Genomic DNA, 17,389 nt, shown 5'->3' with positions numbered 1-17,389 from the left:
TCTTGTGTGGCCTGCAGGCTCAAAATCCACAGGTTTGCCACATTATGAGCTGGCCTAGTATTCTGGCACACACAGACTGTGATGATCTGGGGTTTTTTTGTCATTTCCATGGGCAGCGCACTACTGGCTCAGAGCGGGTAAGCGTAGCATGGCGCTTACTGAATCGCCAGTGGGGTCGTTACAGCTTGCATACATTTTATTGGTCAGAGTCACTTCATTCTTATAAGTGCCTGGACTCGGCTAATGATGAGCAGTTTACTGCTGGGACATTTCTGCTGCTGTAGAAGCACTTGGTGGTTCTTCTCCACTCTTCAGCAGCTTGGCCCATGTGCATAAAGCAATCTTACTGTCTCCAGTCTTCCCTGGGCTGCCTTACACATTCAGGTGCATTCTAGGTGCCTCCTGCTACCACAGAGTTGGCTGACTTATCGCATAAGGGAATTCTGTGCTGGCTTTTCACAGGCTCATCTGCAGAATTTGTAGCCCTGGCCAGGACCCGTTTGCGTCTGTTGCTTCACGGTCTCCACAGTGCAGGTAGTGCTCTACGAGTTTCTCTTCAGCCCCTTAAGTGCCATGCGCTATTCTTCTATGCTGAAGGAATGTGCCCAACGAAAGTAATTCAGGGATACCACATTCCCCTCTGGCCTTGGACTGTAAAAGGAAGGGTCCAGCAGATAGGGAAGACGTAAGCTGGCAACACTATACCCACTGCATCTTTAACACCGTACCACTATGACAGTACCGTGCACCATCCCCACCACGGGCTCCTCGAGCTGGGTAGAGGGTGGAGAGAGAGAGGGGGGGGGGTGCTCAACTGGAGGGACTGAGGGAGAGAGGGTGAAGCTGCACAATGTAGGGGGGGGAGGGAGAGAAGAGGGGGTCAGGGGAAATGTTCTGTGATGGGTCTCCCAAAATAGAGCCGTTTTTGTCACAGAGGAGTCCTGGAAAGGATTCTGGATAGGGGAGCTCCTTTGACTGTGGCTGGGGCTTTGTAAATGTGTTGTGGGAGATTACTGATGGGTGATCACAGTGGCATCAGGCGCGGTGAAACAGCGCTAAGTAAAACGTGGGTGGCGTGCTCATTGGGTTATAATGTGAAGGGTCTCCTTCAGGGAGCGACTGGAGGTAGACCCTTTAGGGGGGAGTGCACGGGAAGCGTAAAAAGGATTGGCAGGAGATTCATGAGGGGAGTGGAAGGGGGATCTCCTCCAGGGGAAAGGCCCAACGCTGGCAGCGCATCCAGGGTCCTGGAGAAAGGGAACGGACTGGAGGGCTCAGCAGCAGGGAGGCCTTGACTTGGGGAATGCGGGGGGAACCCTGGCCTGGAGCTGTCCCGGGCGGTGAGAGAAAGTTGTGTGAGGAGGGGGATACAGAGGTACTCGGGGAAGGGCATGGAGCAACGGTTGGAGAGGAAGGAGGAACATTGTACGCAGAGTTTGGTAAGGATAAAGTGACTAGTGCCGCTGCAGCCTGGCCGTGCGCCCTGATCTAATCCGTCTATGTGCAGCTCTCTTGTGACCTCGGACTGCTGGTAACCCCAGAAAGCGCAAGCTGATTATGTTTTGGGGCGAGTCCAGAAGGCTTTGAAAGAGGGGAGACCTATGCTGCCAGGGTTCAGAGAGCAGGGGACAGGAAATCCCGCCCCTTGCCTCTGGAGCTGGTTCTAACGCAGTACCTGCTTGGCCCGATTGCCGAGGGACTGGCACTGGACCCGCTCACATTCTGTGTGACCTTCTGGCGCTGCCGAGCCGCTCTCACTGGGTAACGATACCACTTATGTCTCCCCAGCTGCTCTAGGGAGGACTCTGGCTTTTCTCAGACCTACCCTAAGATCTTTCCTTCATGCAGGCTGCTGGGATTGGTCAAGCTCGGTTTATATGGGCAGAGTAAGGTTGTAGTTTTGGCTTTTGGAAGGAGGCGCATGGTGGCTTTTTTCTCAGTGGACCCTTGTAGGCCCCAGGTCTGCAGCATTGGGTGATAAGGACTTTGCTCTTGTGAGTGCCCTCATGGACCTAGAGGGACATTTTCCTTGAGGATGAAGAACAGGAGAGAGAGAGATTTGTTTTACTTTTTAGGAAGAGTTGGGTTTTTCCTTGACCTGCTCCCAGCTCAGGAGGGAAATCACCCCTGCCTGATGGGAATAGGATGGGATGCTGCTGTGTCCAGCCTGAATGCCAACTGCAGTTGCTCAAAAGAGAGAATTGAATTTGAGGAGTTTTTCTATTTTTTTTGGGAAGAATCTTTTATCCACTAAAAGGACTCGTTCATACTTTTCCTAACACCAGGAAGAGAGGGTGACTCAGAGTATGGGAGATAGTGGACTAAGGCACTCAGAGGTGGGGGTTTTTTTGGGTTTGTTTTTTTTACTGGAAAAAGATATTTTTTAGCATATTCAATTCTGATCTTTTCGTACAATATGGTTTTATTTAAATACCATTTCAAGTCTCCAGCTGGCCACTTGAGTGAAGGACGTGCCGGCTGAGACTAGAAGGAGCGAGTACATCTGAACCAGCGAGCGTGGGTTGTGAGAAATTGTTCCAGCGTTCCCATCCTCCTCCTCTCCACCAGAAGACCCCCAGCTCTCCAGAGGCCCCACTGCAGAGCTCTGGGTGTGTCAGAGAGGTGGGGGGGGGGGGGAATCAGAGAGAAACGGTGGCCCTGGGGGCTGTTGTGGGTCCCCACATTCCAGGAGGCACCTGAAGAGGGGGTTTCAGTTGTGCTTGATTCCAACCTCCCTGTCCCTTGCACCCCTTCAAGATAAGAAGTCAAATTCTGGCTCTGTCAATATTACCTTCCCTTCCCCACCCCCTTACCTGGTGTGATTTGTAGAAAAAGAGACAGAAGTTTGTGAACACCACCCACAGCTTCTGCCACCCATTGCTGTTCTTGAACTTCCTTAGCAGGTTTCCAGATAACTGATTCTGGAAAAAAGAAAAAGGAGCACAGATTAAAAGAAGAACAAATCCTAAAACATCACTCGATACGAACCACAAAAAAAAAACCAGAGCGACAAGATGGCCGACAGAAGCAAAGCTTCATCAAAATAGAATTTGGGAAGTTTTAGCTTCGGGCCTGTGCTTCTCCTTGACCATTGCTAAACTTTCAGCGACCCTTCCTCACTTTGCTGTAAGGTCGAGGCCTGCCCATGAGTGAGCTTTATAGAAAACAATCCTCTGCTGTTACCTAGTACAAGCAGAAACCTTTCTGTCAGTTTACACTGCTTAGCAGATTCAGTTGTTCAATCTGATTTTGTTCCGCACTGGTCAAAGTAAGTCTCTCAGCTCAAGCCAAGTATGTGAATATTTTCCTACCGCGGACTTTCATTAACAGTGCATACAGCACAGTGTGGTACCTCTACTGCTGTGCATGCACTACGATGCCTAACCGATGATGTACTGCCATCTAGTGTACCGATATCTACTTAAAAATTACCCTACCAGAGAGGCAAAACAAAAGGCTGGTCTACAGCACCATTTAAGTGGGATTAGATTACCCTTTAAATATACTTATCCCTTCCCTTCAAGTTTGCACACCACCACAAAAGTCCACACGGTGCAATAAACTCACCATTTTCTGCTATAAAGACACGGCTTTACATTTCCTACTTGTTAGCAGGAAAAAAACCCCAAAGAAAACTATATTGACTGCTGCCAAAAGTTTAAAAACATGCTCGCTATACAAAACAATGCGTGATTTCTATATTCTATCTTGGTAAAGTATTTTGTTATTGTCTTTTTTCGTTTCCTTCACAGCAAACTGCATTGAATAATGCTGAAAGTATGACAAACACACTTACTTTGTAAAAACGTATACATACAGTGGTACTGGAAGAACTAAACCAGAATTCAGCAAAACAATGCTAAAACGTAAGACGGATTATCTCTTTGCTGCACAGATTTTAATTTGGAAAACCTTTCTGGCAATGCTCTGCTTGATGGATAAAGCTTTCATGACTTAAGTCACAAGCAAGTGAGCTCCGTATCTTTGCACCTTTTTTTATTTTTTAACTTCATTACTCTTGGGAGGTATCATTAAAGGACAGGCTCTACGTTTGGTACCAGCAGGGATGTGAAATGGCGACAGGTCGCTGACAAGTAATCAATTAGTCCAGCATGAAGATGAGCACAGCCACCGACGACGCAGCATCTTCTGCCACAAGGAAGACAGGAAAAGATGCAAGACTGAATTGTGATGCGAGTGTAAGAGCTACACACAAAGCGTGACGGAGCTGTGAGAGTAATCAGTCTAGCTATGGAAGTGAAAGGCCATGCATATAGAAGAAAGTGCCATCCAGGTCCGTCTAATTGCCTTGAGGAAGGGCCAAAGGAAAAGAGTGAGCAGCCTTGAGTCAGGTTTGGTTTGGCTCAGCCTTTCAGACACTACGATCAATGAGCAGAAGAAGACACACCAGTGGTGACCCCATTCTGAAGGCAATACACCAACGGCTTTCAAAGAGGAAGCTTTTCAGAAGGAAGCTAAACCAATTTACGCACCAAATTTCCTCTTTAATACATTTAGTTTGCTTTTTAGCATCAAAGCCAATTGCATTCAAAGACTATAGTGATCTCTATAGATACATTTAATGTGTCCTAGTAGGGATGTAGAAATTAGTAAAGACTCTACATTTCTAAGTAATTAATTGCTCTACAACTCAAATACCCTGCTGGAACACTTTGAGAGGGCCTCGCTTTACATTCCAGTCAAAAATCTCTCAGCTCCTAAATTAAACTGAACGAACTTCCGCTTTCAAGCTGAAAAAGGGGCCTGGTGTGGCCTCAAAACGTCATGTGCGTCATCTTATGTCGGTGCAGTAAAAGTATCACAGCCCATAAAGGATCCGTTTTGGCCTGAACAGGCTTGTTCAGCAGTTTCCAAAATGTATTTGATCAAATAGCATCAGATTCCCTTTGCATTTTGTGCATCACCTATATATATATATATACTGTATATATATATATAAATATATATATATATATACTGTATATGTAGTCTGGCCTGTATTTTTTAAATTGATTTAGCTTCTGAAGAAAAACAAAAACATGCGGCAGAGGAAGAGTGATGCCACAGCAAGACGGCCTGAAGTTAAATAAGTGCATGAACACTACAGATAAGAGGTGAGACACATGACTGCACCTGAATGCAGCAAAGACCATAGCCTTTAGCACTGCTTAACAAAAAATGTCTCTACATTTTTTTCTCCGCCATGCAAGAGGTTCTGTTTCTCAATGAAATGTAAGAGCTCTGAGATTGTGAAGTGCGATTAGGAGAAAAGCAGATAGAAAGTAAAAGTGCCATTGTTTATAGGGCTTGGCTGTGGTGTTTATCAGCTTAACTTTCAGAGAAAGCAACGCTGAGGGATAGAAGGTGGCATTAGAAGAGATGTTCTCTGCCCATTCAGGTAACAGGTCTGTGTCCACCGAGTGCCTCCCAGGTGGATACCTCCACAGCAATGCTGAAGTCGACCATCGACACGCTGGTGTTTCTGTGCCAGCAGACGTGCACCGTAGTGTTGCCGCGGTGAGGGGACTGCCGTTCCAGCGAGTTGCGCGACGCATTCAGATCATCCTCCGATTCCTGGTCCACCATGGTTTCATCAGGAGACTCTGTGAAATGCAGGGGGGAAAAGCAGCTCTTTTTTAGCTCTGCTCTAAACAACACATTACACTGGGAGAACGCATCGAGAGTGGAATTTAGTGACTGGAAAATTAAAGGAGCTAGTGCTTAAAACCCTTTATTTTGTGTTTATTCAGAATCGGTTAAGGTAAAGTTATTAGGCTTTGACAAGGAACCAAGTTAACCCTTTCTATATAATCACAGGTCCCATTCTTGTGCGATTTCATGGGAGAGGCTGCGCGGTGCCCCAGCAGAGAGTTCAATGAAATTATCTGCCTGCATCGAGATGAAAACGGCTGCTCCCCCTACCCCTGCGGTGCAGGCCGATCCTCTCTCTCTCTCATCCAATCATTCCCACTAGTGGGAAAGGAAGGAAATTCAAACAGAGAGGCCTCACTGACTCGGGACGCACGACTTGCGTTGCTGCTGACATTTAGTGGCCAGAACTTGTCCCTGATGCTGATTCATCCAGAGCAGAAAGGTTTGTAAAGCACCTTGTTCTTGCCTTTTTTTCATTCCTATGTACAAAAGTGTTTTTACGCAGTGGATTTGTTTTTGTCCCTTCAGCAGTCTCTGCCGTCCTTGGCCTCCCTTGGGGACTCAGAGGCTGGAAGGACAAGCTCCTCTGAGATGGACCCTTGCCGATGCTGGCTGGGTTAGCCCCGGCCTGGCGCACACCCCCCCTCCTATGGGACTGCAGCGCAAAGCTTTCTCCTGTGAAAAGCGGATTTTTTCTTTCATGTTCACCGCTGCTTCTGATTTCTCCCTCTCTCCAGTGTTGTATTTTTTATACCAACCTTTTCTTCCTACAGATGTTCTTTATTTATTTATTCATTCTATTTAAAATGATTCAATTCATAACATTAATTTCATTTATTAATTTTAGCGAGATAATGTAACAAATCCTGTTGATGTTGAGCAGGGATTCAGTATATATAAAATCAGGAATAAGACAAGGCACATTCCCAAGAAAATATAAAAGGAACAGATATACTGTTTGCATTCCAGACAAAATTGATATTTCATAGATTAATCTCGTTTGTTAGTTTTTATGGTTATGATAAATTTAGCATTATTTTTTAAACAGAATGAGAAAGACTTTCAAAATCTGGCTTTTTGTGCATATTGAGTGATGTTAAACTATATTAGTATGCAAGTTTGCCACACATCCAAGTTGAACGTCAGGCTATACAGGTAAAGAACTATCAGTCAAGAAGTCAACAATTTAAATTAACATAAAATGCACAGTAGCTCAGGATGTAAATATCATTTAACCATTAAAACTTGTGAAATTTAAACGGTCAATATAAGCAACATAGACCCGGAAGAGCTCCCTCAGACAGGCTCTTGCTGGCCCTTCTCCCCCCCGCCCCATGCCTGTACACCCCCTTTCCTTCCACCTCCCGATGTGCTTGTGTGCTCCCCGTGCTGACCAATAGCGGCCCAGCTCGTGCCAATCTTGGGAGCCTTGGAGTACGTCACGAAAATAAACCCGAAAGTCAGCAACCTGGTTCCTGCCAGCAACTATTGGCCATTTAAAGCTCAATTTTCAAAGTCCTTTCTGTGCATAAAATCTAATTTTGTGGGTGGAAACGGATGTAACTAAAACAGCCCGGGGCTCAGTTCCCGTAAACCTATCTGCAATACTTTTACACACAAACTGACAAGAGGTGCTCGGAGCTGGGGCAGAGTTCAGGCTTTAAGTTTGCTCCCAAATTCACTTGCACAGGGCTAGGCCCTCAATAGAGCAGCGCATACCACGGCACTTAATGTGCAAATTAGAAAATCTGGGGTGCAATCTCTGTGTAATAGGTTTGCGGAGACTTCACTCCAACATGCACAGCTGTAAAATTTACATCTAAATGACTAAACAGTAAGAGTTTACGCACCATTTAAATGTGGACAGAGTAATAACGAAAGTGGCCATGGGAACTGCAGGGTTTTTGTTTTGTTTTTTTACACTGAAACTCTCTCCATCGAGATTCACTTTCAAAATCTGGCTGGCATTGAAGCAAGTGCAAGGTACGCGCCAGAAATTACATGCGGCAATTTGATTATACGATCTCTACATGTAATGTCCAGTTTTTGGGCAGATAAAAGTATGCAAGCTGTGAATGCGCACAACGAGAGGGGGGAGGAGCAATAATCAGCCCGTGATTTTATGCAGATAAACATGAAATTGCTTGGGTAAATCTCTTTGATATTCTACATCCCGAATAGTAGCTCCAGACTCTGCAGAAACATCTAAAGAAGGTGATTTCTAGGGGTTTACATTCCACTTAAAGCCAGCACTAGACTGAAGTTGGTCTTTATCTTTTACTTACTGTTGTCGGGAGGGCTACTGGCCAGCAGTTCAGGGTCAGGACCATTGCTCTTCTCTGCCAGATCGATTGCCATCTGTAAGTCTTCCATCCACTTTTCCATCTCAACATGGGAGCTAGAAAGAGAAACCCAAAGTGAAATTAGCTTGAGCTCATACTGCAGCTTCTCTATATCTATCTCGATCTAAATATCTGAATCACCTCATCCTTTCATCTCCAAATATTCAATTTAAACTGAAAGAAACAACGTTATTATACTAACATCAGTATGGCTAAAAAACTATTATGGTTTTGTTTTTAATTTACAGAGCATAAGAACATAAGATTTGCCATAACTGGGTCAGACCAAAGGTCCATCAAGCCCAGCATCCTGTTTCCAACAGTGGCCAATCCAGGCCATAAGAACCTGGCAAGTACCCAAACACTTACTCTCCACACATCTTTGCAAAACTGTTCATGTCAATGTTTCTTGCGGTCTATCAGCTCTGCTTGTACGCTCTCCATGGAAAGCATAAGAAAGCTGGAGTAAAATACCTTTGCACTTGTAGTTATGGCAAGTTCCAAGGGACTGAATACACTGAAAAGGTTAAGTCAGATCGTAAGTAGGAAACTAGCTGTAGCAATATCAGCAGGAGCAGCAGAATTACCTGGCAGCGACAATGATGGATTGACGTTGACCTTGCACCGTAAAACAATGAGGAACCCCCCATTCCTCTTCACTTTCTTCTATCTAAAAGAGCAAGGAAAATCAGAATTATCGTTATTTAGGAATGAACTGCCCATATTAGCACGAGTGTGACAACTAAATAAAATAGCTAAGGAGAAAATAGTACCACAGTAGATGATGAATTTAATAAAATGCTATAAATCTTTGTTTTCCAAAATGCTTCAGTGATCACTATTGCTTACTTTTAAACCTTGAATTTGAAATGAATGTAGTTCTGGGAAATAGCTTATTTGTAAAGGGGGCCCACCATGATAGGAAACACTTTCCAATATATCTGAATGCATACTTTTTTATTGCATTTCAATATTTCTAGGTCCTTATTGTCAAGAAATCTTAAAAAAAGGTATTGTGTACTTGGCAAGAAGTTTATTTGTCACAGTGATACGCGGTGCATTTTTGCATTAAGAATGCACAGACCACGGGTACAACTGGAAATGCTGCAGTCTCAGAATATCCCTGCGTCTAAAAGCAGAACTACGAGAGAATGCAAAGTTCCAGCTGATTCTTTCCAATGCCAACATCTTCAGCTTAGATGCTGTTTATTACATAACAGTTTATTTACTACCTATCCAACGAACGCCTGTGCTTACTCTAGCAATCTTTACCTCCGAACTAAATTTGAATGAAAGTTGGGGGCTGAGCTTTGTAAAGGGTTTTCATAGAAATAAAGGTCAATAAATGAGCTGTGGGGCGATACCTTTTTATTGAGCTAACAATAAATCTGCGTCTAGCTTTTGAATTATGCTCCCCTTCCTTAGATAAGCGATGAAACATCAAAGTTACGCAGGGTTTAAGAAGACAGAATCAGCTGGGCAGATGTTAGGAAGTTACATTACAATTATAGCTCGCCAAAGGGATGGGGCAGGGTTTGACAGAGGCAATTGAAAGTAGCATTTTACCGTTTCAGGGGGGCTGGGTCTGAAAACGGGTAAAAAAAAAAAAGGCAACGGCCCTTTAATGTACTTTTGTGTTTGTACCAAAGAGATCTGAATGTGGTCAAGGGTTTAAGAAACCTGGTGAACTTTCATGGCTTCCACGACCACCTGAACATGTAAAGAATAATATCCTGGTATTTGAGGTAATAACTGATCAGAATTGATGGTATCAGAATTCAAGAAGTCACGGGACAAGCTTGGAGGATCCATACTAGTGAAGAAGCAAAAGATAACATCAGGGGCCGAGGATAGTCTGCTGCATTCTAGTAGGCAGGGAAATGGGCAGTTTTGATCTAACACCAGGTTTTTTTTGATACAATGCATCTCCCCTTGCAGTGAATGCTTAATGGTAGTGAAGTCACAGTACAGTAATCCCAGTGCTGAGGACTCTACCAGCATCTAGTTATGTGTTCCAGGCAGAAGGTAAAGAAAACTATTATTAGATCATATATTCTTTTTTTAAAAAACCCTTAATTTCTATAACCAGTTTATCAATAGAGCTATGTGATGTTATAATGAGGTTATACAATAAGTACATCCAGTGGGATTATATCTTTTTGATAGAAAAAACGTTTCCATGGATATCCACTAGTGATGCTCTCGTCTGATGTTCCAATTAATAACAACTATGAAGCAGAAGCATTAAAAAGGCAGATTAATTACAAGGGTCAAACATTTTGTTGAGGCAAATATTCTTGGCAGTCAGTGATACTGAAAGAAACAAGCGACAGAAACAAGAATTGTGTAAACCAGTGTTTCCCAAACTTTTCAAGCTCAAGGTGCACCTACATTAATAAAAATGTTGTATGTCGCAGCAACTTCCGCGGAGCAGACTGGACAATGATGGAGAGGTCTCATTTGGCTAAAAGAAGAGCTACAGAAGCACAAAACGTCCTACCAAGCTCTCTTTAAAATTACGGTGCAGTAGGCCACTCAGTTGATGGAGCATAAAAGACTGATTTAATGTTGCACAACAGGATGCCATTTTGGAAACACCCCTTACATTATGGGGCATTGGCATAGGCGGTATATAAACAAAGACAAATAAAGGATAAAGAGAAGATAGCAGTCCTACACTGTTCAAATCTCTAGCTCTTAAAATAGCCTAAAGAAGTTTTACAATGGTGAGCTAGACAGTAAAAGTAAGGAAATTGAAGAGAGGACAAGAAAAGGCAACCAAACAATGTTGGTTCTTGCTTATTTCTTCTCATCATATTGTCTATGAAACCTCATGAAATATAAATTAGAAAGCAAAGCATGTTAGCTAATAAGCCAAGCATGGTAGGATCTGACACCCAAAGCAGTGCTAAATGTAGATCTGAATGCTGAGCTCCACTTCTGACCGTAATCACACAACCAACATGTTCAGTCCACAGGCAGAATGTATGGAGCTCCACTTCTGACCGTAATCACACAACCAACGTGTTCAGTCCACAGGCAGAATGTATGGAGCTCCACTTCTGACCGTAATCACACAACCAACATGTTCAGTCCACAGGCAGAATGTATGGAGCTCCACTTCTGACCGTAATCACACAACCAACATGTTCAGTCCACAGGCAGAATGTATGGAGCTCCACTTCTGACCGTAATCACACAACCAACGTGTTCAGTCCACAGGCAGAATGTATGGAGCTCCACTTCTGACCGTAATCACACAACCAACGTGTTCAGTCCACAGGCAGAATGTATGGAGCTCCACTTCTGACCGTAATCACACAACCAACGTGTTCAGTCCACAGGCAGAATGTATGTAACTACCAGGCCTATGCTGACTGGTGGAGGAAAAATGACGTATTCTGGATAATTATTTCAATTATAAAAGGATCTTCCAATGTTCACCCTCCCAGTTACAGCCACTAATGTGGTAGCTTATGAAGGAGAACGAGGTGAAACCTAAGTGATAGCAATGAGTCCTTAAATTGTACTCAGTTCACTTTACTTTAAAACATTTATCACACTATAAGTGCAACATAAAAAATAATCTGTGAAATATTTAGGGAATCAAAAATTCCCACCTGCTCCCTAGTGATTCCTACAGAAACCAAGCATGACCTCAAATAAAAAGCAAATCGCCATCAGACGATGGCAGAACAAAAAAATTCTGATATCTGGCTCACTTAAATTTAACACAAAAAATGTATTTAAACTATTTCTATTCCACCAATTTACAATAAAATTCTTACAAAGCAGATAACAAAATTAGACATAAAAATATTCCAAAACGTAAAACATATATTACACAACAATCAATAAAATAAACCCCAACCGGAATTTGAAACAGAAAATAATAAAACAAGAGCATTAGCGGCATAAAGAAAAGGCGTCAGTAAATAGTAAAGCCTTTACATTCTTTCTGAATGATAGTATATCCATTTGTCCAAGACTCAGAGGTAGCGCATTTCACAACTGAGGACTGGCAAAACGACAAAGCGCACTTCTGGGTTAAAATGTAAATTGCCTGGAGACAATAGAAGGAAATTCCACTGGATATGATGCCCAAAAGGCTCACACCCGATAAACGTGAGCAGGGCCTGCGCCTTGGAAGAACATACTCACCGTCATGCCGTAGAGCGGCAGCTGGCCATGGACCTTAAATTGATTTGATACCGTCAGCCCTCTGCTTGTGTAGAGCAAGACATCATTGAACTGAAATGAAGAGGGGACAAGTAACACGGAAGTAGAGATTTGCTAAAATAAGAGTATAAATCAGATTTCCACAGCTTACTATACTGAGAACACTAGGTAAACATAATGGGATGAGTTTTCATATCGTTATGCATATGTGCGTGTAAGTAGCCTCTATTTGTGCATTCCGTATTTTATATAAGTAAAAAATACATGCACATGGTCACTTTTGCACGCACACATATATGCACATAACAAAGGGGGCGCTCTAGAGGCAGTCCCAGCAGTTACGCACATAAAGGTAGATTTTAAGAGGCGTGCAAACACGCACATGCTATAAAATCCGCTTCCCGTGTGCACGATTTTATATCAGTGCGTGCAGAGATGCGCAAATGCTGTCTCACGCACGTGAGTGGGGGTTTCAGTAGATGCGTGCGGCGGCGCATTAAGCCCTATTTCCCAGTTCCCTCCCTACCTAACCTACCTCCCTTTTACCCTACTAGCCCTGACCCCTAAAGCCCTGCAGACTACCCTAGATATCTTTATTTTAATACCTGCAGTCCGTAGCAAGCTACGCAGTCCGTTGGATTCTGGCGCACGCTTAATGGCGCTGTCCTGGCCCGCCCATGCCCTGCTCCTTTCTAATGTCTGTAGTGGGAGACATGCGCGTGGCCGCGGGCCTCTTAAAGTCCTGGATTCACCACGCGTAGGACTTTTAAAATTTGCCCTATGCGCTGCTATTTTAAAAACACTAATGTGAGTACATTTGCCAATTTATTTGTGTATTTTTACATCTGCTAATTATCTGGTGTAATGTTCTCTACTGACCAGGGGGGAGGTCTGAGTGAACTTTGGGGAGTTCAGGCTGAAGAACCAGAAAGGTCTTGATGACCAGGAAAAGGATTGGTAAATTGATTAATTTCATTTATGAATGCATGTTTTAAAATCGGCCAACTTAACGCAAATAAGTCCGACTTTATTTTCATACATAAAATATACACGTGCATATTTTTAAAATAGGTAGGAAATTTAGCAGATTCAATGCCAGTTTTTACAAACTATAGACCGTGCGCCTGATGTCTGTGCCGGGCAAAATGGTCAAAGCTATTCTTAAAAGCAAAATTACTGACAACACAACAATGGGGAGAGTCAACATGGGTTTTGCAAATGAAAGTCTTGCCGTACCAATTTACTAGAATTGTTTGAGGCTGAAAACAATAACATGTGGACAAAAGTGAGCTGGCTGATTGTCAAATGTCTTCTGAAAATCCAAATACACTAAGTCCCTCAAAAGAGGTTTCTCAGAAAATTGGTCATGGGATGGGAAGCCTGTGGATTAGTAACTGAATAAGAGACAGGAAATAGAGGGTAGGACTACATTTGTCGGTTTTCTGAATGGAGAAGGGTCATTAGTGGAGTGCCCCAGGGGTCTGTATTGAGACCTGCGCTGTTTAGCATATTCATACATGATCTGGAGAGATGAGTGAGGTGACCAAATTTGCAGATGACACAAATTTGTTTCGATTTGCTAAAATGACAATGGATTGTAAAGAATTGCAGAAGAACCTTGTGAGACTAGGAGAGTGGGCTTCTAAACGGCAGATGCAATTTAATATATCCAATTCCAAAGTAATGCAAGCAGGGGAAAATAATCCTAACTACAAGTACATGATGCAGGGTTCCATGTTGGGATTTGCCACCTTGAAATCTTCGGCTCAATATGCAGTTCTTGTCATTCCATTTCAAAAAAGACACAGCAGATATAGAAAACTTACAGAGAAGGTTGATAAAAACGTTAAAGGGGATGGAAAAGCTCCCTTGTGGAGAAAGGCTAAACAGATCAGGGCTGTTTAGCTTGGAAAACAGACGACAGAGAAGATGTTACTGAAATTTATAAAATCATGAGTGGGGTCGAAAACAGTTATTTACTCTTTGAGACTGCACTGGGATTAGGGGATGATGATGATGACTAGGGGACACCCCATGAAACTTGCAACCAACTGGTTTAAAACAAATTGTAGGAGGTATTTTTTCAGTCAGCACACAATCAAGCTATGTTGTGGTGAAGGCAAGCAACAGAAGATGGACGGGTTTCTGAAGGTATCAGTCAGGTAGACTTGGGAAAGCAGACGCTTATCCCTGGGAGTGAGATACAAGAAATATCTGATGGATACCTGTGACCCAGACTGGCCACTGTCAGAGACAGGATGGACCTTGGTCTGACACAGTAGGGCATTTCTTATTGATAACACGTGGCTTCAATGCACTGCATGTATTCATGTGGAAGCCAAAGCTAATAAGTGGAGATGATGAGCGGTATCAGCAGTAGGTACAGATCACAGTAGTAGATAGTACAGCGCTGGTTACGTTCATGGAACCTTGTCTTACAGGACTCAGTCGAAGAGACTAATTAACAAAAAATTAATTTTGACATATTGATCATTTATTCACAGTTGCTTGAAGCAAACAGATTTTTGTAAGACAAGGTTCCATGAACGTAACACCAGCGCTATACTATCTACTACTGTGTTCATGTGTAAGCCTACATATGCACGCATGTTTTAAGGTTCAGGTTAGTGTATTTTATAAACAGTATGTGAATCATACACACGGGTTTTAAAATGCTTGCATGTATGTGCTTGCAGCCCTATACACGCATATATGTCACCTAAAATTTATCCTCTAAATATTTATTTATTGCTTATTTTAAACTGTTTAGTGCAGAAATATCAAACGTTTCTTTCTCTGCCTCCATCCCCTAAATCTGCCCCAGCCTTACTAGCGTTTTCATGTATCAGTCTTAACTACGTCTAGTGTGAGGTTTTTTTCTCACTTACCAGGAAGAACATGCGCTGCTGCAAGCCTTTTCCGGATAACTTGCTCAGGCTGCCCAGCCTAATAAACTCCTTTAGAAAAACAGTCAACACACAAGAATATTAGACATCCTTATTCAATGCCATGCAGAGTTCAAACCTTTAGTAAACGTTGGGGTTCAGAACTAGCCATGTTCTGTATTAGCTTTAGAGTTTCTCTCCTCCAAATGTAATCCACTAACATAATTGTAACGGTCTACTAATATAAAGTATGCCTAAACACTTTTTAAAACGTTCTTTTTTAATACCCTTTTTTTGTGTTTTTTTCCTCAAAACCCATCCTTAATCCTGTCCTGTTCCCACTTCTCCTGCCTTCCAGCAAGCAGTGTAAAGAGACAAAAGACAATCCAGGACGGTCACCGACAGACTTTTCTCACCATTATTAACCCCTCCCATTATCTGTGCATATGACAACAGCCTTGACGCTTATAAATCAGAGTCGGGAACCCCGACTACGAAAAGGTATCACAGGACCCTTGAGTTCGGCTTCATTCTCCTGGGCCTGCAGGTGACACTCACAAGTGAGGCGTGAAAAAGATTTTCCGTTTCAGGAGTTGCTGAACCAAAGCACTGAAGTACTGCTATAGCCACTGGACTGGTCTCAGTTCTGTGGTGATTTACAGAAAGGTCCTTAAAACTGCCTTCTGGTAGCACTCACATCCTTCTCCATTACAAGGTCTATTTGGTTTTGTTCGAGGCTTATGCGTTATAACTGCTTTTCTATCGTGAATGCTTACACAGTGCCTTATAAACTTCTAACGCTAGATAATAACAGATGCAAGGGTGCTTCTTTTATAAGGCTGAAAAGCAAAAGCTATTTGCATCTGGATCCCAAGCTAATGATCTCATCCAAGAAACACTGGACAATCATCACTGATTCATCATCACCTCAATTCACAAGAAAATCTTAAATCCTTTAAAAAGGAACTTAAAGAATGGCTACTCTCACAGTCTTACAATGACTGTTCACCCAATGATAACAGAGCATAAAACCTTTTTCATATCCACCTCTCGCCCCTTTTTATTCCAACAATCCTTCTGACTCTCGCCCGACTTGCAGAAACCTTCTTTCTCATTAACGGCTTCAACCGTCAACTTCAAGCACTGCATACATTCTTATCTAATGTTCAATGTACTTATTAACTTTTACTAAGTTAATACTCTGTTTCAATCTGTTTTAATGTTATGAATTCAAATGTAACTGGTTCGTTGTAATGTAAACCGGAGTGAAGGCATTGTCAGCTGTACCTCGGTATATAAACAAATGCTAAATAAATCACTGCACATCATCACAGGCACCAATAATTCTGTGTTTCTGGCACAAAGCCTGTACAAAACAGCTGCAGAAGAGTTTTTATTTACGGCATGCAAACTCTAATGTTCTCTACACTGAGCACAACCTCTCAAATCCCATATGATATCTCCAGTCCCATCTTCCCCACCTCCTCCCAGTTAATTTTACCATGAATGAAGCTCTCTGGCACATTATTCACTAAAGAAGATCTTTATTGGATGATTATGGCCGCAAAATAGGTCAAATTACACTACTGAAGTCACCCATGAATTAAAGCCTAGGCCATTATGCAGTCCCTATAGGGTGTCCCAAGCTGGTGGTGGATTGATGAACAAGAAAAAGTACAATTTGTGTGTGTGGGGGGGTGTATATGTGTTGGAGCTAGCCTGGGGGGCGGGGATGCAGCTTATGAGTGCATATAAGAGGGTGAGTGTATGCATATGAGAGGGTGTGTGTATGCATATGAGAGGGCGTGTGTATGCATATGAGAGGGTGTGTGTATGCATATGAGAGGATGGGTATGGGTGTGTGTATGGATCTCTATATGAGTATGTGTATGTATATGCATATGAGAGGGTTTGCGTATGCATATGAGAGGGTGTGTGTATGCATATGAGAGGGTGTGTGTATGCATATGAGAGGATGGGTATGTGCATGAGAGGGAGGGTGGGTGTGGGTGTGTGTATGGATCTCTATATGAGTATGTGTATGTATATGCATATGAGAGGGTGTGTGTATGCATATGAGAGGGCGTGTGTATGCATATGAGAGGATGGGTATGTGCATGAGAGGGAGGGTGGGTGTGGGTGTGTGTATGGATCTCTATATGAGTATGTGTATGTATATGCATATGAGAGGGTGAGTGTATGCATATAAGAAGGCGTGTGTATGCATATGAGAGGGTGTGTGTATGCATATGAAAGGATGGGTATGTGCATGAGAGGGAGGGTGGGTGTGGGTGGGTGTGTGTGCATGCATATGAGAGGGTACCATCAATG

The 17,389-nt window shown here is 43.0% G+C and overlaps 1 protein-coding gene across 3 annotated transcripts in view; it reads right to left on the bottom strand.

Annotated features, from left to right (window-relative positions):
• The window catches only part of FARP1 (FERM, ARH/RhoGEF and pleckstrin domain protein 1), a 400,646-nt gene that overhangs the window by 11,664 nt on the left and 371,593 nt on the right, over nt 1-17,389 (bottom strand). For all 3 annotated transcript variants that reach the window (XM_029604480.1, XM_029604479.1, XM_029604481.1), the window contains 6 exons: nt 15,062-15,130; nt 12,156-12,245; nt 8,582-8,664; nt 7,938-8,050; nt 5,440-5,603; nt 2,814-2,921 (listed from right to left, as the gene is read on the bottom strand). In XM_029604480.1, coding sequence (XP_029460340.1) covers nt 2,814-2,921; nt 5,440-5,603; nt 7,938-8,050; nt 8,582-8,664; nt 12,156-12,245; nt 15,062-15,130 — 627 coding nt within the window. The remainder of the gene's footprint in view (nt 1-2,813; nt 2,922-5,439; nt 5,604-7,937; nt 8,051-8,581; nt 8,665-12,155; nt 12,246-15,061; nt 15,131-17,389) is intronic.

Source organism: Rhinatrema bivittatum, chromosome 5, assembly GCF_901001135.1.
Source record: "Rhinatrema bivittatum chromosome 5, aRhiBiv1.1, whole genome shotgun sequence".
Classification (NCBI taxonomy): Eukaryota; Metazoa; Chordata; class Amphibia; order Gymnophiona; family Rhinatrematidae; genus Rhinatrema; species Rhinatrema bivittatum.
Note: the sequence above shows the minus strand (reverse complement) of the source record. Positions and strands in the feature narration are given on the sequence as shown.